This window comes from Typopeltis vanoorti, chromosome 19 (genome assembly GCF_054136105.1).
Source record: "Typopeltis vanoorti isolate ZY-2024b chromosome 19, IOZ_Tvanoo_1.0, whole genome shotgun sequence".
Classification (NCBI taxonomy): Eukaryota; Metazoa; Arthropoda; class Arachnida; order Uropygi; family Thelyphonidae; genus Typopeltis; species Typopeltis vanoorti.
Window position 1 is genome coordinate 20,556,733 of NC_143567.1, and position 25,334 is coordinate 20,582,066.

The 25,334-nt window shown below is 37.7% G+C and overlaps 1 protein-coding gene across 1 annotated transcript in view; it reads right to left on the minus strand.

The window, feature by feature from the left end:
- Positions 1–25,334, minus strand: part of LOC150095898 (uncharacterized) — a 308,002-nt gene that overhangs the window by 50,108 nt on the left and 232,560 nt on the right. The window contains exon 6 of the mRNA XM_090409558.1: positions 11,493–11,544. Within this exon, the coding sequence (XP_090265684.1) occupies positions 11,493–11,544 (52 nt within the window). The remainder of the gene's footprint in view (positions 1–11,492; positions 11,545–25,334) is intronic.

Genomic DNA, 25,334 nt, shown 5'->3' on the forward strand with positions numbered 1-25,334 from the left:
GTTGAGTTGGGGTTTGTTTTCAGATTTGTTCCAGTAGCTGACTTTTCACTGTTCGCCCTGGTTCCCTGGCGAAAACAACGGGGGCCTTGTTTAACCGGGCGACGCCCCAGCCGGCATGAAATTTTGTCATGTTGTACCATCATTCTATATTTTGGTTTAACCAATAAGAATACAATTTGGTCAGCTAAATCCCAAATTGCCAGCCCATCCTCGTTCGTTCAGTATCAAAGTAGATACCCAACAGGGTGCACCACGAGAAGGTGAGGATTGGACATTAGGTCAGAAGCCCTGGTTGGTTCTCCGCATTCCTTTAAAGGCTATGTGGAGGTCTCCTCTCAGTTATACAGCTTTGACCCTTAAGCACCCCCCTATTTATTACTAGAAAGGAAAGTACATGATGTGTTTGCTTGTTATTAACAAAAAGAAGAAGAGGAAGAAGCAAAGCACATTGGACATTTTCATTAAAAAAAAGATTAAAAAAAAAAAAAAGGTTAAAACAGAAGAGCCACAGCTTGGTCCTTCACATAGGGAAGGTAATGAAGATGTGATTGTGGAGGAAGATTTAGGTGATTATTCTCCTGTTATTTTATAGCAGCAGTAACGCACAGTACAGTTTTATAATAAGGTTTAAAAATTAAAATGACAGTATACTTATTAATGTTAAGTCCCTAACCCCTATACCTCTGTTGATTTAATGTATCAACTTACGTCCTGCCGGATGGAACGGAACCCCCCACGTAAGTCGAGAGATGACTGTACTTAAACAATGCATGTGGAGATTTATAAGGAAACTACTGTTGAAGAATAGAGCCACCACTATATTTTCCAGATGCTAGACAGATATAGGAATGACTGATTTACATAACACGCACACACACTCTGCAAACTTTTCTACAAATATAAAAATTAACAAAATACTGATAAGTAGATTAAGAATAATTCTGAACTTGACTTTAAAAAAGAAAGATAATTTTACATATTTCTTATGTGATTAATAATATATTTATGTAATTAGTACAGAGGGAATATATTTTCACAAAGATATAAAAGAAATTCAATTAGCTATGTACATATATATGTTTCATAATTAAAAAATAATTTTTGTAAGATGTATCAGACATGCTGTTTAATATATACACAGTCTGATTCAAAATATTATGACCACCATCCTGATAGTGGTTGTTGATACAAATGATTTGGCTGGATATAAAGAGCGTGTAAGAGTGGATATTAAGAGGTTGTTGAGGAGAGTAAAAGATAACAGTCATTAGTAAGGTAGTAAAGGTAGTCATTGTGTCTCATAGATATAATAACTTTGAGTTGAGATAATGAATGGGATCATGAATAATATGTTGGCAGAGCTGCATGAGGAGAAAGGAGTAAAGTTTGTGATTGTGTGGGATGCATTTAAAGGATGATATCCTGATGCGAATAGAAATTTAAGGCTGTGATGTTTTCTGTGAGAATAGAAAGGACAAGAAGGGATGGGGGTTGTTGATAGGCGAATTATGTCTTCACAAAGTTGAGATGGAAATGTACAAAATGAGAGATTGCATTTGAATGGATTTGGCATGAGTCAGTTGGAGAGACTATTGCTGCAAGGAGGAACGAGTAATGTGAGCAGTGAGCAAGAGAACAGAGGAAGTAAGGGGAGAAGCACAAGATCAGGAGAGAGAGTAAATGGTGAGACTGGAGTGATTGTAAATGAGAATAATAATATTGAGTAATAATGATAGAATGAGAATGCAAGATGGACAAGGAAATACAGGGATAAGGGAAGTCAGAGTGGACACAGACATGGTATAAGGAGAGTAGAGGTTGGAAATAGTAGTAGTGAATGTGTGTATGGGGATGGTTATATGTATAGTAGTATATGATTATGGGAATGGGATGGCCTAGGATGAAAGGAGTATAGTTGAGTCTAAACAGATAGATAAATAGGGTAAGTAGCAAAAAGCATTCGGAATGGCTAGGTGTGGGGAAATCACAACCTACAAGTGGCTGGGGTAGGAGAGGTTATAGATGTAAAAGTAAATTGCTATATAATCTTACAAATGCCAAGAGTATCAGAAATAAGGGAGATGAAATGGTTTCATTGACTGAGTTTACACACCCAAAAATTGTTGGGATAAGTGAAACATGGTTGGATAAGGATGATATCCTGACATGAATAAAAATTTAAGGCTGTGATGTTTTCTGTGAGAATAGAAAAGACAAGGAGGGAGAGGGGGGGGGTGTTGATGATAGGCAAATTATATCTTCACAAAGTAAGATGGAATATCATCATCATCATCATCATCATTATGCCTATCAAGGATTTAGACCTAGAGTGGCCTGTTCCGGCCTTAGAAGTCATTGTATCTCTTAAGAGAACGTCCTGGTTTTCTTTTTCCTAATGGTTTGTAATTTAAGACTTGTTTTGGTAATCTTTCTGTTTTCCTTCTTTCAACATGTTCCATCCATTTGTGTTTATATTTTTTTAATTTTTTTTATTACTGATTCCTGGTTTAATTCTTTCATATTTTTTTCATTTCTTCTGTGATTAAATAGAGTATGCGTTGTAGTTTTTCTCATAAACTTCATTTCAGCTGTTATTAATCTTTGTTTGTCTTTTTGTTTTATTTTCCAGATTTCACTTCCATACAATTGGACTGGTAGGACTAATGTATTGTATATATACCTTTAGTCTAGTGGAATTTGTAATTTGGAACATGTAAATAGTAAATAACTGCAATATTTTTGAGACAGTGTGATGTGAGGGGGAAGTTGACAGGAAGATATTTAGTTGAATACTGCTATAGGAATGTAAAGGGAAATGATGAAGAAATGTACGAGCAACTTTGGTTAGCGAACATGGAAAGAGTGATTATTATGGGTGATTTTAATTATGGCAGTATAGATTGGAATGAAGAGATAGTATTTTGGAATAAGGAAAATGAATTTATTGAGTTCTTTAGAGACAACTATCTCAGGAAGTATGTAAAGAAGAGCACCCAACGGTTGAGAGTCTTAGATCTGATCATTTCATCAGGGGATGTGATTGTGAGTGGGATTTTGCTCTCTCCAGTTAGTGAGAGTGATCCTGAGGTGATCACCTGGGTTTTGGCTAGCCATATGAAGACTTCTGTGAGGAAAGGATATGTATGGGATTAGAAGGCTAGTGATCATGAAAATCTTAGGAGACAGTTTGGAGCTATAGCAAGAAATGAGGTGTTAAGCAGCAGGGAAATAAATGCTACATGGGAACTGATCAAAAGATATTTAACAATATCAATATGTGAATATATTCCAAAGGTTAAAGGACTGAATGAAGCAGGTATCAAATAGATGAAGAAAGGAGTTAAACGTGAAATTTGGAAGAAGCTGATATTGTGGAGCTAATAGATAAATAAAGGTAGCAATAGGAGCAGGCTAGGAAGGTGACTCAGTTGATAAGAACAGAAAAACTATATTATGAGCAGAAATTAGCAAATCAGGCAAAGTAAAACCCTAGAGAGTTTTCTAGATATCTGGCAAGTAGAAGGAAGAATGATTATGGTAAGATGATGTTAATGGATTAAAATATTAGAATGGTAATGGCAACAGAAAACATCATTGAGGTATTCAGTAAACAATTTATAAGGGTGTTTCATCCTCACCAGGATGAAATCATGAAAAACTCAAGTGTAGAGGACATTGGAGAGGATTACTATATTGTGAGTGAGCATTATGTATATGAGGAAATAAATAAGCTTGATGTCAATAAGGCAATAAAATTTTATGATATATTACTATTTGTCTTAAGAGAACATCCCTGGGAATTGGCGGTAACATTGGCATGCCTGTTTAATAAATCTTGCAACAGCACAACTTCCAAGGGAGTGGAAAGAAGGTAAAATCGTTCCACTGCATGAAGGGAGTGATATGGTTGTGGTGACAAAGGGCTACATGTTGTGTAGTGTTTGTAAAGAGCTCCTGAACAGATATGTATTATTTTGAGTAATAATTGGTAAATTTGCTTGAATCTTACATAGTATTATTTACTTTTCGTATCTTAGTGTGTCTGGGTGATTTTTGTATGTTTTTTGAGTATTTTAATTAATAAATTGATAGACACGATTATTTGTGCACATGGCCCCCATAAAGAGGAATACAAAGATGGTGTCCAGGTTGCCACCTTTGTCTAAAAATTTTAATTTAAAGGATTTGATTCAGTGTACCATTTGCGAAATGTATGCATTTAGGAGAGCGGTTGGCGTCTGGTTAAACAACAATAGTGGAGTGAATGTGTGCAGAAAGTGTAAGGAATGTGAGGATTTAAAGAGTGTTTCAGGTCGTGAGAGTGATATCGTTGTTGAAAGTGAGAATGTAGAAAATAGTGATATGCGAGGTATGAATAGTGATATTTGCGAGGTAGTACCAGATAGCTGTGAGAGTGGCATTGAAAGTGAGAATGAAGGTAAAAATACAGAACGAATGAATGAATTAACATAAAATAAAAATGATGAGACTGATGCAATAAGTGAGATCACACGGTTACGCAGAGCGATACACAGGGCAAATTGGCAGCTGGAGCATTGGCAAAAATGTTTACCGAGCGTACCAACTAATAAATGGCAAAAGTATGATAGGAAAAATAAGAGTGTGATAGTGAGTGTAAACAAAATGAAAGAGTGCATGTTGTGTGGAGATTCTTTAGTAAGAGGTGTGATAGTTGAGAGTTTAACAAAATCGTACCAACCTGGTGCGAATAAGGATGTAAGCAAGTCAATTAGAATGCAAAAGCAACGGGTGAAAGAATTGATAGTAGTAGCAGGTACAAATGATTTGAAAGGAGACAAAATGGCTATGAGAGAGGATTCGAAGGAATTGCTTGAGTTAGCAAAAGAGAAGCATGAGAGAGTTAGGAGGATGAGTCTGTGGCCACGGTATGACAGTGAGGAGTATAGAAGGAGGGCCATAAATACTAATCATTTTATGCATGGATTATGCAGGAGGTGTGGTGTGGAATTTGTGGATGTGTGGAGTGAGTTCGATATGGCCGAAAGGATTTATATAAGATGGATGGTTTACATTTGAATGGATTTGGTGTACGGAGATTTGAAAAGGTGTTGCTGAATGTAGTGGAAGTGGATGTGCAGAATCAGGGAAATTAGAGTTATTAAGGGGCGGGAAGTAGATATGCAGACTTTAGGGAGACAGTTGAGTGTATGAATGTGTGTAATATGCCCGAGCGAGTACGAAAGACAACAAATCAGAATGGGATAGTTAGTATAAGGCATCAAAATAGGGATGGGACAAATAGGCTTCTGCAATTCATGTATGCTAATGCCAGAAGTATTAGGAACAAGAAGGAAGAATTTTTGGCCTTATTGGCAGTTCTGCCAGGTTATTGGCATTAGTGAAACATGGCTGACAGAAGATGATATAGGTAGTGGGATTGAATGTGAAGGGTGTGTGTTCTGCAGTGACAGGGAGAATAAAATGGGGGGAGAAGTGTTATTGATGATAGCTGATGAGCTACAGCCAAGGAGAATGGAAGTGGAACTGCAGGATAGAGAAAAGAGCACATTTGAGGCTATTTGGTGTGAGATTGAAACTAGCAGAACAAAATATACAGTTGGGTGCTGCTATACACCAGATGATGGAATAGATGGTGGAGATAGTATGCATAAGCAAATAGAAAAAATGAGTGGAACGAGGATAATTATTATGGGAGATTTCAACTATGGTAACTCTGATTGGAAGGAGGAGAGGACACATGGGAGGAAGGAATTGGAGTTTATGCGATTATTAAGGGATAACTATCTGCGACAGCATGTAATGGAAAATACTAGGATCAGAGTGTGCTTGACCTAGTAATTGCATCTGAGAATTTGGCCGTAACAAATATGACCATGTTGCCACTAATTGGTAAGCGTGATCATAGGGTCTTGACTTGGGAGGTGGCTAAAGGTGTGGAATTTACAATTAAGACAGGGTACATGTGGAATTATTGGGCTGGTAAGTATGACAAGCTTAGGAGTTTGATTGGTTCAGTTCTGTGGCATGTAAAACTGCAAGGGCTGGATGTTGATAGTGCATGGGAGGTGATTAAGAAGTGTTTGCAGGAGGCAATGACTGACTGTATACCTAGAGTATGAATAATAAATCAAGTAGGAGTTCAATGGATGAATAATTAAGCTTGAGCTGCAAAAAAAGAAACAACTGTGGAGGGAAATTAAGGAGAAAGGTGACCGGCAGGCACATGAACAGTATAAAGCGCAGGCCAGAAGGGTAACGAGCGTGCTAAGAAAAGCAAAAACGGATTATGAAAGAACATTAGTCATGCAGGCTAAAGAGAATCCCAAACAGTTTTTTCGATATGTTGCAAATAAAAGAAAAAATGTATATGGCAGAATGATTTTAAAGAATGCCGATGGTAGGGAGGTAACCAAATCAGTTGATATAGTTGAATTACTGAGCGAGCACTTTGCAAGAGTATATCATCCAGGTGGTAACATTGCAGTAATGAATGAACCAATTCGTTATATGGGAATTGTGGTGAATGAAGTGGAGGTGAATAGTCTATTACAAAACCTCAATGTCAATACATCTGTGGGATTGGATGGTATACCAGCTTGTGTCGTACATGAAGCAGCTAAAGAATTGTCAGTGCCCTTCACCATTTTGTTTAATTGAGTCTCGGGTCTTGGTTAATCCCGAGGGGATGGAAAGAGGGGAAAATAGTTCCACTGCATAAAGGAGGTTCCAAGATTACTGTTGTAAATTACTGACTGATTAGCATATCAGGAATCGTTGTCAAGGTCTTGAAGAAATTAGTCAAGAGAAAAATACAGGATTGGATAGATGAAAATGGGATACTGTATGGGGGAAAACATGGTTTTGTGAAAGGTAGATCATGCCTCAGTAACTTGCTCACATTTTATAACACAGTGACGGCTGAACTGGATAAGGGTAATTCGTTTACAGTCATACTGCTGGACCTTGCTAAGGCCTTTGACAGGATACCACATGGAATTCTAATCGGTAAACTGCAGCATATGGGGATGGATATAGGGTTGGTGAGATGGATAGGGTGGTTGCTGGAGAGATACCAGAGACTGGTTTATTCAGGAGTAGATTCCAAAAGACGGCCTGTGATTAGTGGTGTGCAACAGGGTTCTGTTCTTGGACCACTACTTTTCAATTTGTTCATTAACGATATAATGAAGGATCTGAGAGGAAGCGCTCACTTGTTTGCTGATGATGCAAAGTTGGGTAGAGCAGTAGTGAGTGCACAGGATGTGAAAAGTTTGCAAGATGATTTGGATAGTTTGGAGGACTGGGCTAAGGAAAATGGATGTCAATTTAATGTGGCAAAGTGTAAGGTTATGCATTTTGGGGTGAAAAGATTAGCAGCAGTATATCACATTGGTGGAACCGTACTGCAGGAGATTGATGAGGCCAGGGATTTGGGAGTGTTGGCAGATAGGGAATTGAAATTTTAGGAGGCACATCACAAAAGTGGCTAAATCAGGTCATCAAATCATTTTGTTGCTGAAAAATACTTTAACAAGCAGAGACAAACAAGTTATTGTTCCTCTATTCTGTATTGAGCCTTGATAAGACCCCATTTAGACTACTGTGCCCAGATATGGGTGCCAGGGTTTCTTCTTGATGGGGAGGAGGTGGAGAGGATCCAGAGATGAGTGACCAAGATGATAGAAGGCTATGGAATGAACCTTATGAGAACAGGTTGAAGATTTGTGGGTTGCAGAAATTGGTTGATAGGCGGAAAAGGGATGATATGATTGAGACATTCAAATTACTGAAGAGTTTCTATAAGATTAATTCAGAAGATATTTTTGAGAAGAGGACTGGTGGTGGGAGGACTAAATGTCATCCATGGAAAATAGGAAAGAATGTGGTTAGCAAGGGTGTTAAGAGCTAGGTTTTTTACTTGGAGAGTGGTGAATGAGTGGAATAAGCTGCCAGAGTCTGTTGTGGGTGCCATGACTGTGAATGAGTTCAAGGTGAGGTATGACAGATACTCTGTGAATGTTGAACAAGTCTGTGGGCTCCTTGGAGTTGCTCGTAATAATAATAATAATAATAATCTGTATATCCAGATTTGTGGTTAAGGTACTGGAGAGACTGGTGAGAACTAGGATACAGAAATGAGTTGATAACAGCAGCATTCTCTGTGCTTGTCAGCATGGATTTATTAAAGGGAGATCATGCTTTACTAAATTACTTATGTTCTATAACAAGGTGACTAATGTCTTGGACATGGGAGATGCATATACAGTGGTACATTTAGATTTTTCAAAAGCTTTTGATAGACTGCCACAGGACAAGCTGTTAAACAAACTGAAATGGATGAGATCAGATAAAAGACTTCTGAGAGTTGGATCAGTGACTGGCTGTCAGATTGGTATCAGAAAGTTATATAGATGGGGTGCAATATCCTGAAAGAGGAAAGTCATTAGTGGTGTGTGTTGCAAGGGCCTGTATTGGGGCCATTGTTCTTCAATTTGTACATTAGTGATACTGGGATGGGCTTAACTGGTATGCAACTGTTTGCAGATAATGATGATGCAAAATTGTGAAGAGCAATGCAGAGTCAAGCAGATGTTATGGCCTTACAGGAGAACTTTAACAAATTGTATAAACGGGCAAGTAATTGGAACTGTCAGTTCAATGTTGCAAAGTGTAAGGTTCCGAAAGTTTGAAGATCTGATAGTGGTGGTGGACAAGGACCTATAATTCAGGGGCTACATTGATAAGTTGTGATGTTGTCTCATCAGATATTGGCAACAATGGAAAGAATCTTGACGTGCAGAAATGAAGAGGTCATGATTCCATTGTATAAAGCCTTGATCAGGTCTCATATGGATTATTGTGCATGTTTGGTCACTGGGTTTTCAGGTGATGAGGATATGTTACAAAGGGTCCAGGGAAGATTCACAAAGGTGGTTAGTGGACTTTGGAATGTGGACTATGAAGACAGATTGAAAGAATGTAAACTGCAAAGCCTTGTGAATAGGAGAAGGAGTAATATGACTGAGACATATAAGTTAGTCAGGAGTTGTTATTATCAAGTTGATATATAAGAAATTTTTCATACAATGGGAGAAGGGAGTTAATCAAAAGATCATCCCAGGAAACTGTATAAGGAGGTGTGAGGAGCAGATTCTTTGCCTGGAGAATGGTTGCTGATTGGAATGCATTGCCTGAGTGTGTTGCAAATGTCAATAGCATTGAATCAGTTTAAAGCACAGTTGGATAAGCTTTGTGTGTGATGGCATGTATCTGCCATGATGAGTTTCTGACTCCTTGGAGGTCAGATGTGAATAATAACAGTTCACAGTTCCTCTCCTTGTTGCTTGAGTTGCTGCTATGCAGCATGGCATGAACTTACGTAAGCATTTGAATGTTGTAGCTATAGCATATTGTCAAATTGCTTCATGTAGATCTGAGATTCTTCATGGGTGAAGGATTCAACACAGGATCTCTCAATCCACATAATTCCAGATCTTCTAAGGGATTCAACTATAGTACGAATGGCAACACCTGAATATCGTAGTGTTTGACACACCACTCTTGAATTATTCTGACAACACAGCACACCACAATATTCTGCTGGAAACTCCCACATACCATTTAGGAAGACTCACCATTAGGAGTGTGCCTGATCAGTCAAAACAGATAGGTACTTTTTAGTAGTCACAGTTTGGTCTATGGATGTCAGAGCTGAGAGAGAGAGAGACTTCCAGGCAATTTTCACATGTAATGCTGCTGCTGCTTGCTTGTTTCTACTGGACAATGATTTTTCTACTCAAGTTTTTACCTAAACTTCCACTGATCATCTACACAGCAGAGATGAAAATGAGATTCATCTGAAAAAATAACTTTTTACCAGTCTTCAGTGATTCACTGATGCCTTTCAGGTATATCTATAGGCCTATCTGTGTGTCAGTGTTGTAGTTAAGTTGTTGAAGAAGTTTGTGAGAACTAGGATTCAGAATTGGATTGACTACAATGGTATTATCTTTCATGGACAGTATGGATTTACTAAAGGGAGGTCATACTTTAGTAATCTACTTACTTATTACAATAAGGTGACTGCTTCCATGGACAGAGGAGAGGGATACACAGCAATATACTTAGATTTTGCAAAGGCTTTTGATATATTGCTGCATGATAAGTTAATAGTCAAACTGAAGTGGATGGGGTTGAATATTAGATTGGTGCATTGGATTGGAGACTGGCTATCTGATAAGCATCAACAAGTTGTGTATAGGGAACGATATCCAGGAAAAGGAAAGGTACTAGTGGTGTGTCTCAGGGGTCTGTTTTAGGGCCATTGCTGTTTAACTTGTATAATAATGATATTGGTGAAGATTTGGATGGAGATATTTAGTTGTTTGCAGATGATGCAAAGTTAGGACGAACCATGAAGAGTAGAGATGTTGTGGCCTTACAAGAAGACTTAAATAAATTCAGTGATTGGGCACGGGAATGGGGATGTGAGTTCAATGTTGCAAAATGTAAGGTTTTAAAATTTGGTAAATAAAAATGGGATGCAGAATTTATGCTTACTGAGGATATATTGTTGGAGGTGGAGGAAATAAGAGATCTGGGGGTGATAGTGGATAAGGATCTGAAATTTAGGGGACATATAGCCAAAATTGTGAAGACAACACAAAGGCTTCCGGGAATGCTGCAGAGAATACTGACTTGTAGAAGTAGGGAGATTCTTGCTCCATTGTATAAGGCTTTGATTAGGCCACACATGGACTATTGTGCTCAGATTTGGTCACCTGGTTTTCAGAAGGATGAAGAGATGTTGGAAAGGGTCCACAGGTAACTGACTAAGGTAATTTCTAACCTCTGGAATGTCGAGTATGAGAAAAGATTGAGAAGATGCAACTTGCAGAGTCTGGTGGATAGGAGGAAGAGGGGAGATATGATAGAGACCTACAAGTTATTAAGGGGTTGTTATAGGATAAATGCTGGAGAGGTTCTACAGAAAATAGTGAGATCAGGGGAGAACCAGAGGTCATCTCTGGAAAACAGTATAAAGAGGGTGTGAGGAGGGGAGTGAGAAGCAGGTTTTTTTCATGCAGAGTTGTGAATGATTGGAATGCCTTGCCTGAGAGTGTGGTGTCTGCAGAGAATTTGAGTGTGTTTAAAGCACGGTATGATGAGCTGTGTGTTGACTCCATGGGATCTTGGGTAATAATAATAATATCCTGTAGATACTGTCATCAATCAACAATTTTAAATTTACAGTATATAACACATCTTTAATATCATGTATGCTGGCTTTTACTGTGATATGATCACCCACTTGGCAGAGTGGAATGGCCCATGGTGAAATAACAGGGGTTGTCAAAATATTTTGAGTGTACTGTATAGATTAAATGATATAATAGTGATTTAGATGTAATTTAATTTAATCACAAAGTGGTCCTAATGCTGTGATGTGTTAATAAATAAAATAAACAAAAACAAAAATGCATACTTACATGAAAATAAAAGGGAGAAACAAATAGGTGTACAGATGTCAGGCACTGTTATCTGGAAATCCATGCGAGAAAACACAAACAAAGGAGGAACAAGTAACTCAAGCAGAGAAAGTAAAAGGTTAATAAATAAAAGAAATAATACATCTTTGTTAGTTGTCAATAAGTAAAAAAATGAAGAAAATAATATCTAAAAATTTAATCATTATGGGTTGCAATATAGGTTATTTTAAACTATTTCCTTTTTTCTTTGAAAGTATTTCCTAAAAGGAAATACTTTCAAATATTTTTTATAGATAAAAGCATATTACTACTTACTACCAAAGGATAATTATTGCTTTTCCTTTAACACTACATAGCATAACTACTTTGAATCATAAATTTCAGTATTATTCAGTTTATGTGGGAGATACAGAATATTGATAATGTTGCATAAATATTCACTATGATTTATAATTACATGATTTATAAGAAGCAGGCACTTTATTATTAAAAATGTATAAATACAAAATATTGCATTTATCGTATTTTTTTATCTATCCTAAAAGTTTCAGATTTGCTGTGTGTGACACTTTCATTTCAAACTACATTTGAAAAGTTTGTTTTTATTTAAATTAAAATAATTGAGATTTTGAAATATGCTTGATCTGATTAATAATGTTAGTGCTGTTATGTGTAATACAGATAATATTAATTAAAAACAAACTACGTTGAACACAACATGCACAGTCAAAAAATCAGTTTAACATTCAGTAAATAAAAACAAAACAAACTAAAGAAGAAATAAGCAAAAAATAACAGGGTTATTAAACTATACTTTCTGTTCATAACTGTATTATGAAATAAAAATACAACAGCAACTATTCAAAATTTTGAAAGAGCCTTCAAACTGGATTTGGAAGGTTATGAATATCTGATAGCTATCCTGTTTTGCAATCATTATACTTTGACTGCCACATTTTGTAACTGAAGTCAAAACTGTTTTAATTTGAGCCAAAATGGTTCATTACACTCTCATACTTTTTAAATATTAAAAATGTATTGATATTATTTCTTAATTATATAAGCAATAATTGTTATTTACTAATATTAACTATTACCAAATGTAAAATCATTAGTTAGCTTTTAATTACAAATATATTTGGTACTATTAAGAAAAAAAAAAAAAAAAACACTGTTCTTTAAATTTGTATTGCTGGCCTGGTTAGCCAAGTGGATAGCACAATCACTTTCCAACCAACTCGGTGTGGATTAAAACCTGCTGTGACATAGAAGCTGATGTAAGTTTTTGTTGCCTAGTATGCAAAAATCTTACATAGGTGGTAACTTTGCACCAGACAACAAAAACTGTCTTACTCAGTAGAATCCTGAAGTGGCTTGAAAAAAATTCCATGTTTAGTCATTATAGTAAGACTCCTGAATTATTTAATCCTTTTCCTACTCACTGCACTAATATTAACATAGAATAATGACCTTTTGTAAATGGGATTCATATAAAAATAAAAATCACCTAAGTAAAAATCAACATTTATAATTAAAAATAAACAAGCGAGCAGAACATGATTTCAATATGTATGACATTATATATTCAGCAGTGAGCTGTGAAAACTAGTAACTCATGTAATGAACAAAAATTGCACAGTTAACAATGCAATTACTTCATCTATCATAAAACACTTTGCTTGTACTTCCTAAGAAATTTGTGTTAAAATGTTAATTGAATAGACTGTCTGAAGTAGAGATACTTCTGCATAAACATCTGTGTACTCTTAAGAATGAAGTCTTGGATAGAGAAAAAATTTGAGAGTAGATATAAATGAACTGGAGGCACTCAGGTTTATTACAAAATTTCATTCTGAATGCAGCAATAAAATTAGATAAGTTATCTGCCTGTGAATTACAACAAAAAAACTGAAAGAGAATTAACTGGCAGTGGCATTGACCAGGTTGTTTAAATTTACTCTCAACACACTAACAGAATTGCATGGTAAGAGGAAAGAAGACAAAAGAGTTTCTGTCTGGGTCAGTCAAGTGTTCTAAAAATCAATGATTGAGTGGTACTAGTCATTAATTTGAGATAACCTCAAAACATCTCATTCAGTTACTGTGATGTGCATTTAAGACAGTAATGATTACAATGTGGTTAACTGGATTTTTCTATATTCAAATAAAACAACAAACCACTTGCTGCAGAAAGAGAAAGTGGTCAGTTATACTGAAAGCAGAAAAAAAAAAAAAAGAGATTTGAAGCCAAAAAGAAACTTTATTATTATTATTATTACCCAAGGCCTCATGGAGTCAAAGACTCTCTCAGGCAAAGCATTCCAATCATTTACAACTATGCACGAAAAAAACCTGCCTCTCACTCCCCTACTCACACCTTCTTTATACAATTTCCAGGGATGACCTCTGGTTCTCCCCCGACCTCCCACTATTTTCTGTAGAACTTCTCCAGCAGTGATCCTATAACAACCCCTTACCAAGTCGTAGGTCTCTATCATATCTTCCCTCATCCTCCTGTCCACCAGATTGCATCTCCTCAATCTTTCCTCATACTCGACATTCCAGAGGTCAGAAACTACCTTAGTCAGTCACCTGTGGACCCTTTCCAACATCTCTTCATCCTTCTGAAAACCAAGTGACCAAATCTGAGCACAATAGTCCATGTGTGGCCTAATCAAAGCCTTATACAATGGAACAAGAATCTCCCTACTTCTACATGTCAGTGTCCTCCGCATCATTCCCAGTAGCCTTTGTATTGTCTTCACAATTTTGGCTATGTGTCCCCTAAATTTCAGATCCTTATCCACTATCACCCCCAGATCTTTTATTTCTTCAATATATCCTTACCAAGCATAAATTCTGCATCCCATCTTTGTTTTCCAAATTTTAAAACCTTTCATTTTGCAACATTGAACTCACATCCCCATTTCCATGTCCAATCACTCAATTTATTCAAGTCTCCCTGCAAGGTCACAACATCCTCACTACTTTTCATGGTTTGACCCAACTTTGCATCATCTGCAAACAACTGAATATCTTCATCCAAATCTTCACCATATCATTAACATACAAGTTAAACTTGTAAGAACAATCAAGAGAATAAAGCATAAGCAAATAATTATACAGTGATTCAATGATAAGAGAAGTCTTCATGAAAGAGCAAGAAAATCTTGTTCCCTTGGTAAAAAAATTAATAATATTAGTAATGCTGTCAGAAGGCAGAAAGGGAAGGGTGAAAGAATTGATTATTTTGGCTGAAACCAATAACCTGAGGGGTGAGAATTATATGAAGGAGGATGTGAAAGACTTGTTGGAAAAAAAAACAACAACAACAGGAGAGGGTGGAGTTTGTGAATTTGCTGCCATTCTATGACAGAGATGAACTAACAGGAGGACAATAATAATTAATGAATCACTATTTTTTGCAGGTTGTGCAGAAGGAATGATACATAGTTTGCAGACTTATGACCCGAGTTTGATGTACAGAAAGATTTGTACAATGCTGATGGACTGCACTTAAATGGATTCAGAGTGAAGTGTCCGGAGAGAGAGCTTTACTCACTGAGAGGGTTGAAGCACAAAGTTAGGAAAACAAAGCAATTAGGGCATATGCAATTGAGTGTGTGTGTATTAAGGCACCAATGAAGTGAATGAACAAAAACAATGCAGAATCTAGTCTCTCAGGCAACAATATAGAATGAGGCAGTCAATTCAGGATTCAAAGTGTCTGAGGGCCAAAGAGAATGCTACAGTTTGTAATATTCCCTTAATATTCCCTTTTGGCATGACTTTTAGCATTATAACTTTTGGCATTTCTTCATCACCAGCAACCGATCCACCAGGATCGGTTGCTGGTGATGAAGAAATGCATCACTAAATAGAAAAGGTGAGTGAAAAAGAATAATCATAATGGGTGACTTTAATTATCCAAATATGGATTGGGTAGCAATAGAATCTCCTGAGAAGAATGAAAATGCATTTATTGAGCTGTTGCGGGACAACTTCCTCAAGCAGCATGTGACAGAAGGAACTCGAGGTCAAAGAGTGTTAGATTAGATTAGATTATAGTGTCAGAGGGCGTGTCAGTTAAAGACGTAACTATTCTGCCTCCAGTTGGTGGCAGTGATCATGCAGTAATCATTTGGGAAGTGACTAAGTTTATGAATGTTCCATTCAGAAAAGGTTACATGCTGAACTACAAAGCAGGAAATTATGACCAACTGAGGAGTAAACTGAGTTCAGTGGAATGGGATCAGTTGCTGGATGGAAAGAATATCGACAGTCCATGGGAAGAATTTAAACAATACTTAAATGATGTGATATCAGAATGTATCCAGAGAGTTCGAAGATAAATAGAGTAGGAGTCAAATGGATGTGTAATCTTATTAAGCAAGAGATTCATAAGAAAAGGACGATGTGGACAGAATACCGTTTGCATAATGAGTGAGATTGCATGGTTATGCAAAGTAATACATAGGGCGAAGCAGCAGTTGGAAAGACTGCAAAGCTCTTTCCTTAGTTCCTCGGCAAACGGAAATAAGCAAGTGTACAAGCAAGTGTACGAAAGGAATAATAAGCGTATGATCAAGAGTGTTTCAGAAATAAAGGAAAGAGTGTTGTACGGTGACTCGTTAGTAAGAGGTATGTTTCATGAGAGTTTAACTAAATCGTACTTACCGGGTGCGAATAAGGATGTGAGAGTATTAGAGCGCAGAGGCAGAGGGTGAAACAAATGATAGTCATAGCGGGAGAGAAAGATTTGAAAGAAGGTAAATTTGATATGAGAGAGGACTTGAAGGAAATATTAGAGGTAGCGAAAGAAAAGAGACAGAGATAGGACAGCGAGTCTGTTGCCGTGGTATGAGAGAGAAGAGTTTAGAAGGAGGGCCATAATCGCAAATGATTTTATGTGCAGGTTACGCAGAAGGTGTGGTGTCGAGTTTGTGGATGTGTGGAGTGATTTTGATGGATGAAAGGATTTGTACAAGATGGATGGCTTACATTTGAATGAGTTTGATGTGCGAAGACTCAAAAAAGAATTGCTGAGTGAAGTGAGAGTGGATGTGCAAAATCAGGGAAACTAGAACAATTATTTAGAACAGGAGGAAGTGTATTTGCAGACATCAGTGAGGCAGTTGAGTGTAAGAATGTTTATAATGTGCCCGAACCAGTACAAAAGACAATAATTCAGAACTGGATAGTTAGTATAATGCATCAAGATAGGGATGGGACAAATGGACCTCTGCATTTCATGTATACTAATGCCAGGAGTATTAGGAACAAGAAGGAAGAATTTTTGGCCTTGGTTGGCTATTCCTGGGAACAGGTTATTGGCATTAGTGAAACATGGCTGACAGGAGATGATATAGTTAGTGGGATAGAATGTGTAGGGTATAGGGTGTTCAGGAGGGACAGAGAGAATAAAATAGGGGGAGGAGTGTTATTGATGATAGCTGATGAACTGCAACCAAGAAGAATAGACATTGTATTGCAGGCTAGTGAAAAGAGCTCATTTGAGGTTATTTGGTGTGAGATTGAGATTAACGGAACAAAATGTACAGTTGGGTGCTGCTATAGACCAGGTGATGGAATAGATGATGGAGATAGTATGCATAGCAAATTGATGAAATGAGTGGAAGGAGGTAATTATTATGGGAAATTTCAACTTGGTAACATTGATTGGAAGGAGGAGAGGACACATGTGAGGAAGGAACTGGATTTTATCCAATTACTGAGGGATAACTATCTGAGACAGCATGTAATGGAAAATACTAACGGTTTGAGAGTGCTTGACCTAGTAATAGCATCTTAGAATTTGACTATAATGAATATGACCATGTTGCCACCTATTGGTGAGAGTGATCATAGGGTCTTGACCTGGGAGGTGGCTAAATGTGTGAAATTTTCGATTAAGAGAGGTTACATGCGGAATTACCATGCTGGCAAGTATGACAAGCTTAGGAGATTGCTTGGTTCAGTGCCATGGCATGTAAAACTGCAAGGGCTGGATGTTGATGGGGCATGGGAAGTGGTCAAGGAGCATTTGCAGGAGGTTATGGCTGACAGTATACCTAGAGTCCAAATAGTAAATCAAGTAGGGGTTAAATGGATGAATAACACCATTAAATTTGAATTGCAGAAACAACTATGGAAGGAATTTAACATGTTCACTGCCAATTACAAGTATACTTATAGTTCGTATATGAGCTACACAAGCTGACTACGAGTATACTCATATGACGCTTACTGCTGGTAACGAGATTACCGTACTGACCTTGAAGAAGTGAAAATGCTTGGCGTGTGGAGGTAGCAACAAAACTGTGTATACTCATAGATAGTATGTGCTCTGCACAAGCCAACTATGAGTATACTCATATGAAGCTTACCGCTGGCAACGAGATTACTGTACTGACCTTGAAGAAGTGAAATTTCTCAGCGTACGGTAACAGACGATGCCGAAGTAGCGTGGCAGTGAACGTGTTAAGGAGAAAGGTGATTTGCAGGCACATGAATGATATAAAACGCAGGCCAGAATGATAACGAGTGTGATGAGAAAAGCAAAACCGGATTATGAAAGGAAATTAGCCATTCAAGCTAAAGAGAATCCTAAACAGTTCTTTCAATAGTAAAAGAAAAACTGTACACGGCAGAATGATTTTAAGGAATGCCGATGGTAGAGAGAATTCCACTATATACGATCGATATAGTGGAATTACTGAGTGAGCACTTTGCAACAGTATATCATCCAGCTGGTGACATTGAAGGAACCATTAGTTTATATGGGAATTGTGGTGAATGAAGTGGAGGTGGATAGTCTATTACAGGACCTTAATGTGAATGCATCTGTGGCATTGGATGGTATATCAGCACGGGTCTTACGTGAAGCAGCTAAAGAATTGTCAGTGCCCTTGCCCTTATTGTTTAATCTGAGTCTCGGGTCTGGTTTAGTCCCGAAGGAGTGGAAAGAGGGAAAAACACTTCTACTGCATAAAGGAGGATCCAAGACTACTGTGTAAATTACCGACCGATCAGAATATCAGGAGTTGTTGTCAAGGTCTTGGAGAAAGTACTCAAGGGAAAAATACAGGAATGGATTGATGAAAATGAGATACTGTATGGGGGACAGCATGGTTTTGTGAAAGGTAGATCATGCATCAGTAACTTGCTCAGGTTTTATAACACAGTGATGGCTGAACTGGATAAGGGTAATGGGTTTATAGTTATACTGCTGTACCTGGCTAAGGCCTTTGACAGGATACCACACGGAAGTCTAATCCGTAACGTACAATATATTGGAATGGATATAGGGTTGGCGAGATGGATAGGAGGGTGGTTGATAGAGAGATACCAGAGAGTAGTTTACTCAGGAGTAGGGTCCAAAAGACGGCCTGTGACTAGTGGTGTGCCACAGGGTTCTATTCTTGGACCACTGCTGTTTAATTTGTTCATTAACGATATAGGGAAGGATCTGATAAGAACAGTTCATTTGTTCGCTGATGATGCTAAATTGGGTAGGGCAATAGTGAATGCAGAAGATATTAAAATTTTGCAGGATGATTTGGATAGATTGGAGGTCTGGGCTAAGGAGAATGGATGTCAATTTAATGTGGCAAAATGTAAGGTTATTATGCATTTTGGGGTGAAAAGATCAGCAACAATATTTCATACTGGTGGAACTGCACTGCAGGAGATTGATCTGGTCTGGGTGCCCAGATCTGGTCACCTAGGTTTCTTCTTGATGGGGAGGAGGTTGAGAGGATCCAGAGGCGAGTGAACAAGTTGATAGCAGGTCTATGGAATGAACCTTATGAAAACAGGTTGAAGGTTTGTGGGTTGCAGAAATTGCAGATAAAGGGGAGATATGATTGAGACATTCAAATTGCTGAAGGGTTTCTATAGATTAATTCAGAGGATATTTTTGAGAACAGGACTGGTGGTGGGAGGACTTGGGGACATCCATGGAAGTTGGGCAAGAGTGTGGTTAGTAAGGGTGTTAGAGCTGGGTTTTTTACTTTTGGAGTGGTGAATGTGTAGAATAAGCTGCCTGAATCTGTTGTGGGTGCTATGACAGTGAATGAGTTCAAGGCAAAGTGTGATAGATACCGTGTGAATGTCAAATAGTTGTGATGGACATGATGTTTAGGGCCTCCCTCAATGAGTCTAAGGATTCCTTGGAGTCGCCCGTAATAATAATAATAACAATAAGGATGACATCCATTATGAATGTTATAAGCAGCAGGCTAGAATAGTCACAACTGTTGTACAGTAAGCAAAGTCTGAGTATGAAAAGAAACTGGCTCTGTGTGATAAAGACAACTCACAAGAATTCTATCGATATGCTACAAGTAATAGAAAGAATGAATATGAAAGAATAACTCTTCTAAATCCAGATGGAATGAGAGTTACAGAAGAGGTTGTTCAGCTAATGAGTGCCTATTTCATTAAAAGCTATCAACCTGGTGAAAGCAACAGGAAGGGGAATGGATACACCATAATACTTTTGGATTTTTCTAAGACTTTTGACAGAATACAGCATAGCAGACTTGCATAAATCGGAGAAAACGGGTTTGGGTTATACAATATTAGCATGGATAAGAAGATGGCTGACTGACAGATATCAAAAAGTGGTATACGGTAGACTCAAGGTTTAAGTTACCTTAAACCTTGAGCCTGCAAGGTTTAAGGTAACTAGTGGTGAACCACAAGGATCAGTGCTTGGTCCACTGTTATTCAATCTGTACATTAATGATATTGGGAAGGATATGACAAGTGACATACGGTTATTTGCTGATGATGCAAAGACAGGTAGGGTAATCAGGAATGCTGCTGATATGTAGTCTTTGCAGAATGATTTGTATAGGCTGAAAATGTGGGCATGAGAAAATGGGTATCAGTTCAATGTCAATAAATGTAAAGTCATTCACTTCGGCATGATTAGATAGCCAATGTCATATTATGTTGGTGGGATTAGGCTAAGGATCTTGGAATGATCATAGATAGGAAGTTGAAGTTTAGAGGCCATGTGGCAAAGACTGCAAAGATGTTATGACAGAGTGACAGAATGACAAAGTGACAGAGACTGATGTGAGAACAAGGTTCATGAACTGTAGACAATTAGAATGTTACAGAACTGGATGTTAATACAGCTGAGAGATTGGATGCGATCTTGGCTTGCATTTTAAGAGAATATGGAGGGAACATGGCAATGCCTTTGACTAGACTGCTTATTTTAAGTCTGGCTCTGGCAAAGTCCCAAGAGAGTGAAAGAAAGGCAAAATAATTTCTATGTATAAAGGTACCACAGGATCTAAATCTGTGGTAGCAAATTATAGACTAATCAGTATCTCAGGACATGTGGTAAAAGTATTGGAAAAGTTAGTCAAAATGAGAATTCAGGAATGGGTTGATAAGGATGTGATACTTTCCCTCATACAGTATCACATTACAGTATGTGATTCAATTATTAAAGGTACAAATGACTTAACTGCAAACAAAGAACATGTCAAATCAGATATCAGGAGGTTGTTGAGACAGATAAAAAAAGAATAGTGTGATAGGAAAGGTAGTAAGTATGTTGCCCAGCTATGACAGTGGTGAGATGAGGCACAGAGCAAGGATTATGAATGATAAGTTAGCAGAAATATGTGAGAAGAAAGGAGTGCAGTTTATTAATGTGTGGAATGAGTTTGAAATAAAAAGTGAACTGTATAGGAGCGATGGACTGCATTTGAGTGGTTTGAGTGTGAGTTGCTTGGAGAGACTGCTGCTGGAAGGTAGATAAGTGAGTACATAGAATGAATTGGATCAAGTGGGAAGCGATGTGGAAGAAAGGGATTGTAAGACAGGAGAGGCTGAAGAGGTGGTTATGAATGAAGAAGTGAGTGGCATGAGTATAGAGAATGAGAGGAAGGGGTATGCAAGACAGACAGGGAAATGGGGAGGCTCAAGGTGGACAGAGGAACACAGTGTGAGAAAGGTAGACGCTCCAAGAAGATATGAATGCATGTGTAGACAAAAAAGGGGAAGGGGATGATCTAGGATCGAGGAAAAACAGTTGGATTTGAAGAAGGTTCTAAGATGAATAAGGAGAAAAAGAAATGGCTTCAGTTAAGAATGAAGAAGTCACATTAAATAAGTGGTATTAGTGGAACTAGCTATAGATCCAGGAATAAGCTGCTGTGTTTGTATACAAATGCTAGAAGTGTAAGAAACAAGGCAGATGAAATGGTTGCATTAATTGAGTCTGTTCACCCAAAAATTGTTGGAATAAATGAGACATGGTTGTATGAGGACAACATCCTGATGGGAATAGAGATGGAAGGGTTTGATGTGTTTCGTGAGGATAGAAAGGGTAAAAAAGGGAGGGAAAGTGCAATTGATGAATGAGAAAGAGTTATGTCCATACAAAGTAGAGATGCAACAGGGAAATAGTGCCAGTGGTTTTGAGGCATTATGGTGTGCAGTAGAGGTGAATAGAATGAAATACTTAGCTGGATGTTGTTATAGACCGGTAATGTGGATGGTAGTGACTATGAAATGTATAATCAAATTAGTCAAGCAAATAAGAAAAGGGTGATCATTATGGGCAATTTTAATTATGACAATATAGACTGCGATGATGAGCTAGCAACTGGAAGTAAAAAAAAAAAAAAAACGAGTTTCTTGAGTTTTTGAGGGATAGCTACCTCAGGCAGTATGTAACAGAGGGCACACAAGGATTGAGGGCCTTGGATTTGATCATCTCATCAGAGGATGTAATTATAAATGAAGTGTCAAATCATCCTCCAGTTGGAGAGAGTGACAACGAAGTGATTACCTGGGTGGTTGCCAGCAGTGTGAGGACTTCTATGAGAAAAGGGTATATGTAGAACTACAAGGCTGGTGATTATGAGGAACTCGGGAGACAGCTTGCAGGTGTAGCATGGAATGAAATAAGAGTTCGCTGGAAAAGAGATCATTGAAGCTTCGGGGATATTCAAAAATTATCTAGTAGAAGCAATGTTTAAATGTATTCCAAGGGCAAGACGATTAAATAAGGTAGGTGTGAAATGGATGAATGAAGAGATTAAGCATGCGATACAGACAAAAAAAGGCATTATGGAGACAGTATAGGAGAAATAGTAATAATCAATTCCATGAGGATTACAAAGAACAGGCAAGGAGGGTAACTTGGTTGGTGAGGGGGTAGCAAGACTGACTATGAGAAGCAGTTAGCTAATGAAGCGGAAAATAATCCTAGGGAGTTCTTTTGATATGTAGCGAAAAAAAGAAATATTATTGAATGATAAGCAGTTCTTAAAGGTCTTTCATTCTTATGAAGTTGACATCGTGGAGAGTTTGAGGGCAGCTGATGATGGGGAGGAGAGACTGACTGTAAGTGAGTAAGAGATGTATGGGGGAATTGAGCAAACTTGATGTTAATAAAGCTGTGAGACTTGATAATATATCACCACGCATATTCTGAAGGAATGTGCCAGGGAGTTGGCATCTGCCTTGATATATGTTTTTTAATATGAGTCTTGCACTGGATTGAGTTCCAAAGGAGTGGATGGAGGGCAAGATTGTACAATTTCATAAGAGAGGTGATAAAACTCAAGCATCAAATCATAGGGCTATCTGTGTGTTAGGTGTTGTGGTAAGTTCTTGGAAAAGCTGATGAGAACTAGAATCCAGAATTGGATTGACAACAATGGTATTATCTTTAATAGACAGCATGGATTTGCTAAACGGAAGCCATGTTTTAGTAATCTACTTACTTATTACAATAAGGTGACAGCTTCCTTGGACAGAAGAGAGGGATACACAGTAGTGTGCTTAGATTTTGCAAAGGCTTTTGATAGATTACTGCATGATAAGTTGATGGTCAAACTAGAATGGATGGGGTTGGATAATATTAGATTAGTGCATTGGATCAGAGAATGGATATCTGATAGGAATCATCAATTTGTGTATGGTGGAGCAATATCCCAGAAGAGGAAACTTACTAGTGGTGTGCCTCAGGCATATATTTTAGGGCAATTGCTGTTTAACCTGTATGTTAATGATATTGGCAAAGATTTGGATGGGGATATTCAGTTGTTTGAAGATCCTGCAAAGTTGGGACAAACTATGAAGAGTAGAGCAGATGTTGTAGACTTACAAGAGAACTTGAATAGAATGAGTGAAGTGAAAGTGATTTGTTGGAAAGGGTCCAGAGGTGACTGACTAAGGTAATTTCTGATCTCAGGAATGTCGAATATGAGGAAAGGTTGAGAAGATGCAATTTACAGAGGCTTGTGGATAGGAGTGATATGATAGATACCTACAAATTAGTCAGGGGTTGTTAGAGAATCAATGTTGGAGAGGTTTACAGAAAGCAGTGCGAGATCAGAGGAGAACCAGAGGTCATTCCTGGAAGCTGTATAAGGAGAGTGTGTGCAGGAAAGTGAGAAGCAGGTTTTTTTTGCATGCAGAATTATGAATGATTGGAATGCCTTGCTTGAGAGGATGGTATCTGCAGAGAATTTGAGTGTGTTTAAGTTACAGTATGGTAACTGTGTGTATGATAAAAGAGCCTGCTAGATGAGTCTTTGACTCCATGTAGTCTTGAAATAATAATAATAATAAAAAATTATAGTATAACCAAATGAAAAAACTTTCAACAAGATGATTTTGCAAAGTCATTTGACAGGATATTATGTGGAACTATTATGCCAACTGAAACAAATGGGGATGAATATGAAACTGGTGATATGGATAAAATGGTAGCTGATGGACATATACCAAAAATAGTAGTATATGGAGTAGCAGAATCCAGGAGAAGGCAGGTTACTGGTGGTGTGCTACAGCACTCTGTGCTTGGATCACTGTACTTAAATGATATAGGAAATAATTTGAAGAGAGATATTCAATTGTTTGATGATGATGATGCAAAGCTGGGTAGGATAATAGTTAATCAAAGTGATGCAGAGAGCTTGCAGGATGATTTGAATATCCCAATAGTATGGGCAAAACATAATGAATGACAATTTAATGTGAAAAAGTGTAAAATAATGCTCTTTGAGATACAAAGACTACAAGCTGTATACCACATAGAAGGAACTGTACTCCAAGAAATTGATGAAGCCAGGGATTTGAGGGCAGTAGTATATAGAGAGCTGTAGTTTACTGGCCATATTGCTAAAGTAGTCAGGATAACTCACAGGATTACTTGGTTATCGAGGAACACATGAACAAGCACAGATCATCCCTAAGGGAATAAATAACATTTTCGGCTATACTTTCGAACAAGATGCAAGATAGCGTAAGGTAAAGCATGCACAGTGGCAAGAGGAAGTTCTGACTGCCGAGGAAGGTTGCCGCTTTCAGCGGCAACCTTCCTCGGCAGTCAGAATGTATCTTCAACAGTTCTTCTGTTTTGTGTTTGAGAAATGGGTTATTTGTGTATTTATCATTAAATATTTTGCATGGCCCCTACACGCACAATCAAAAAACCTAGTGAAGAATCACAGAAAAAGAGGCGAGCAATTGATCTCGAAACGAAGTTGCAAGTTTGGATGGTCTCATTCTACCGTAATGACCATTTAGAAAAATAAGGATAAAATCGTAGAGGCTGCAAAAGGATCTGCTTCCATTAAATCGACAATAATAACAAAGTAATGACAAGGTCCCATCAGTGATATGGAAATGCTACTTGCATCATGGATAGAGGAACTGAACCAAAAGTGCATACCTCTTAGAGCTGTGACCATAACCACTAAGGCATTAAGTCTCTTAAACATGTTGAAGGAGAAAGCAGAACCAGATTATGGTTCTTCCATAATCTGGTTCTGCTTTCTCCTTCAACATGTTTACTTCAACATT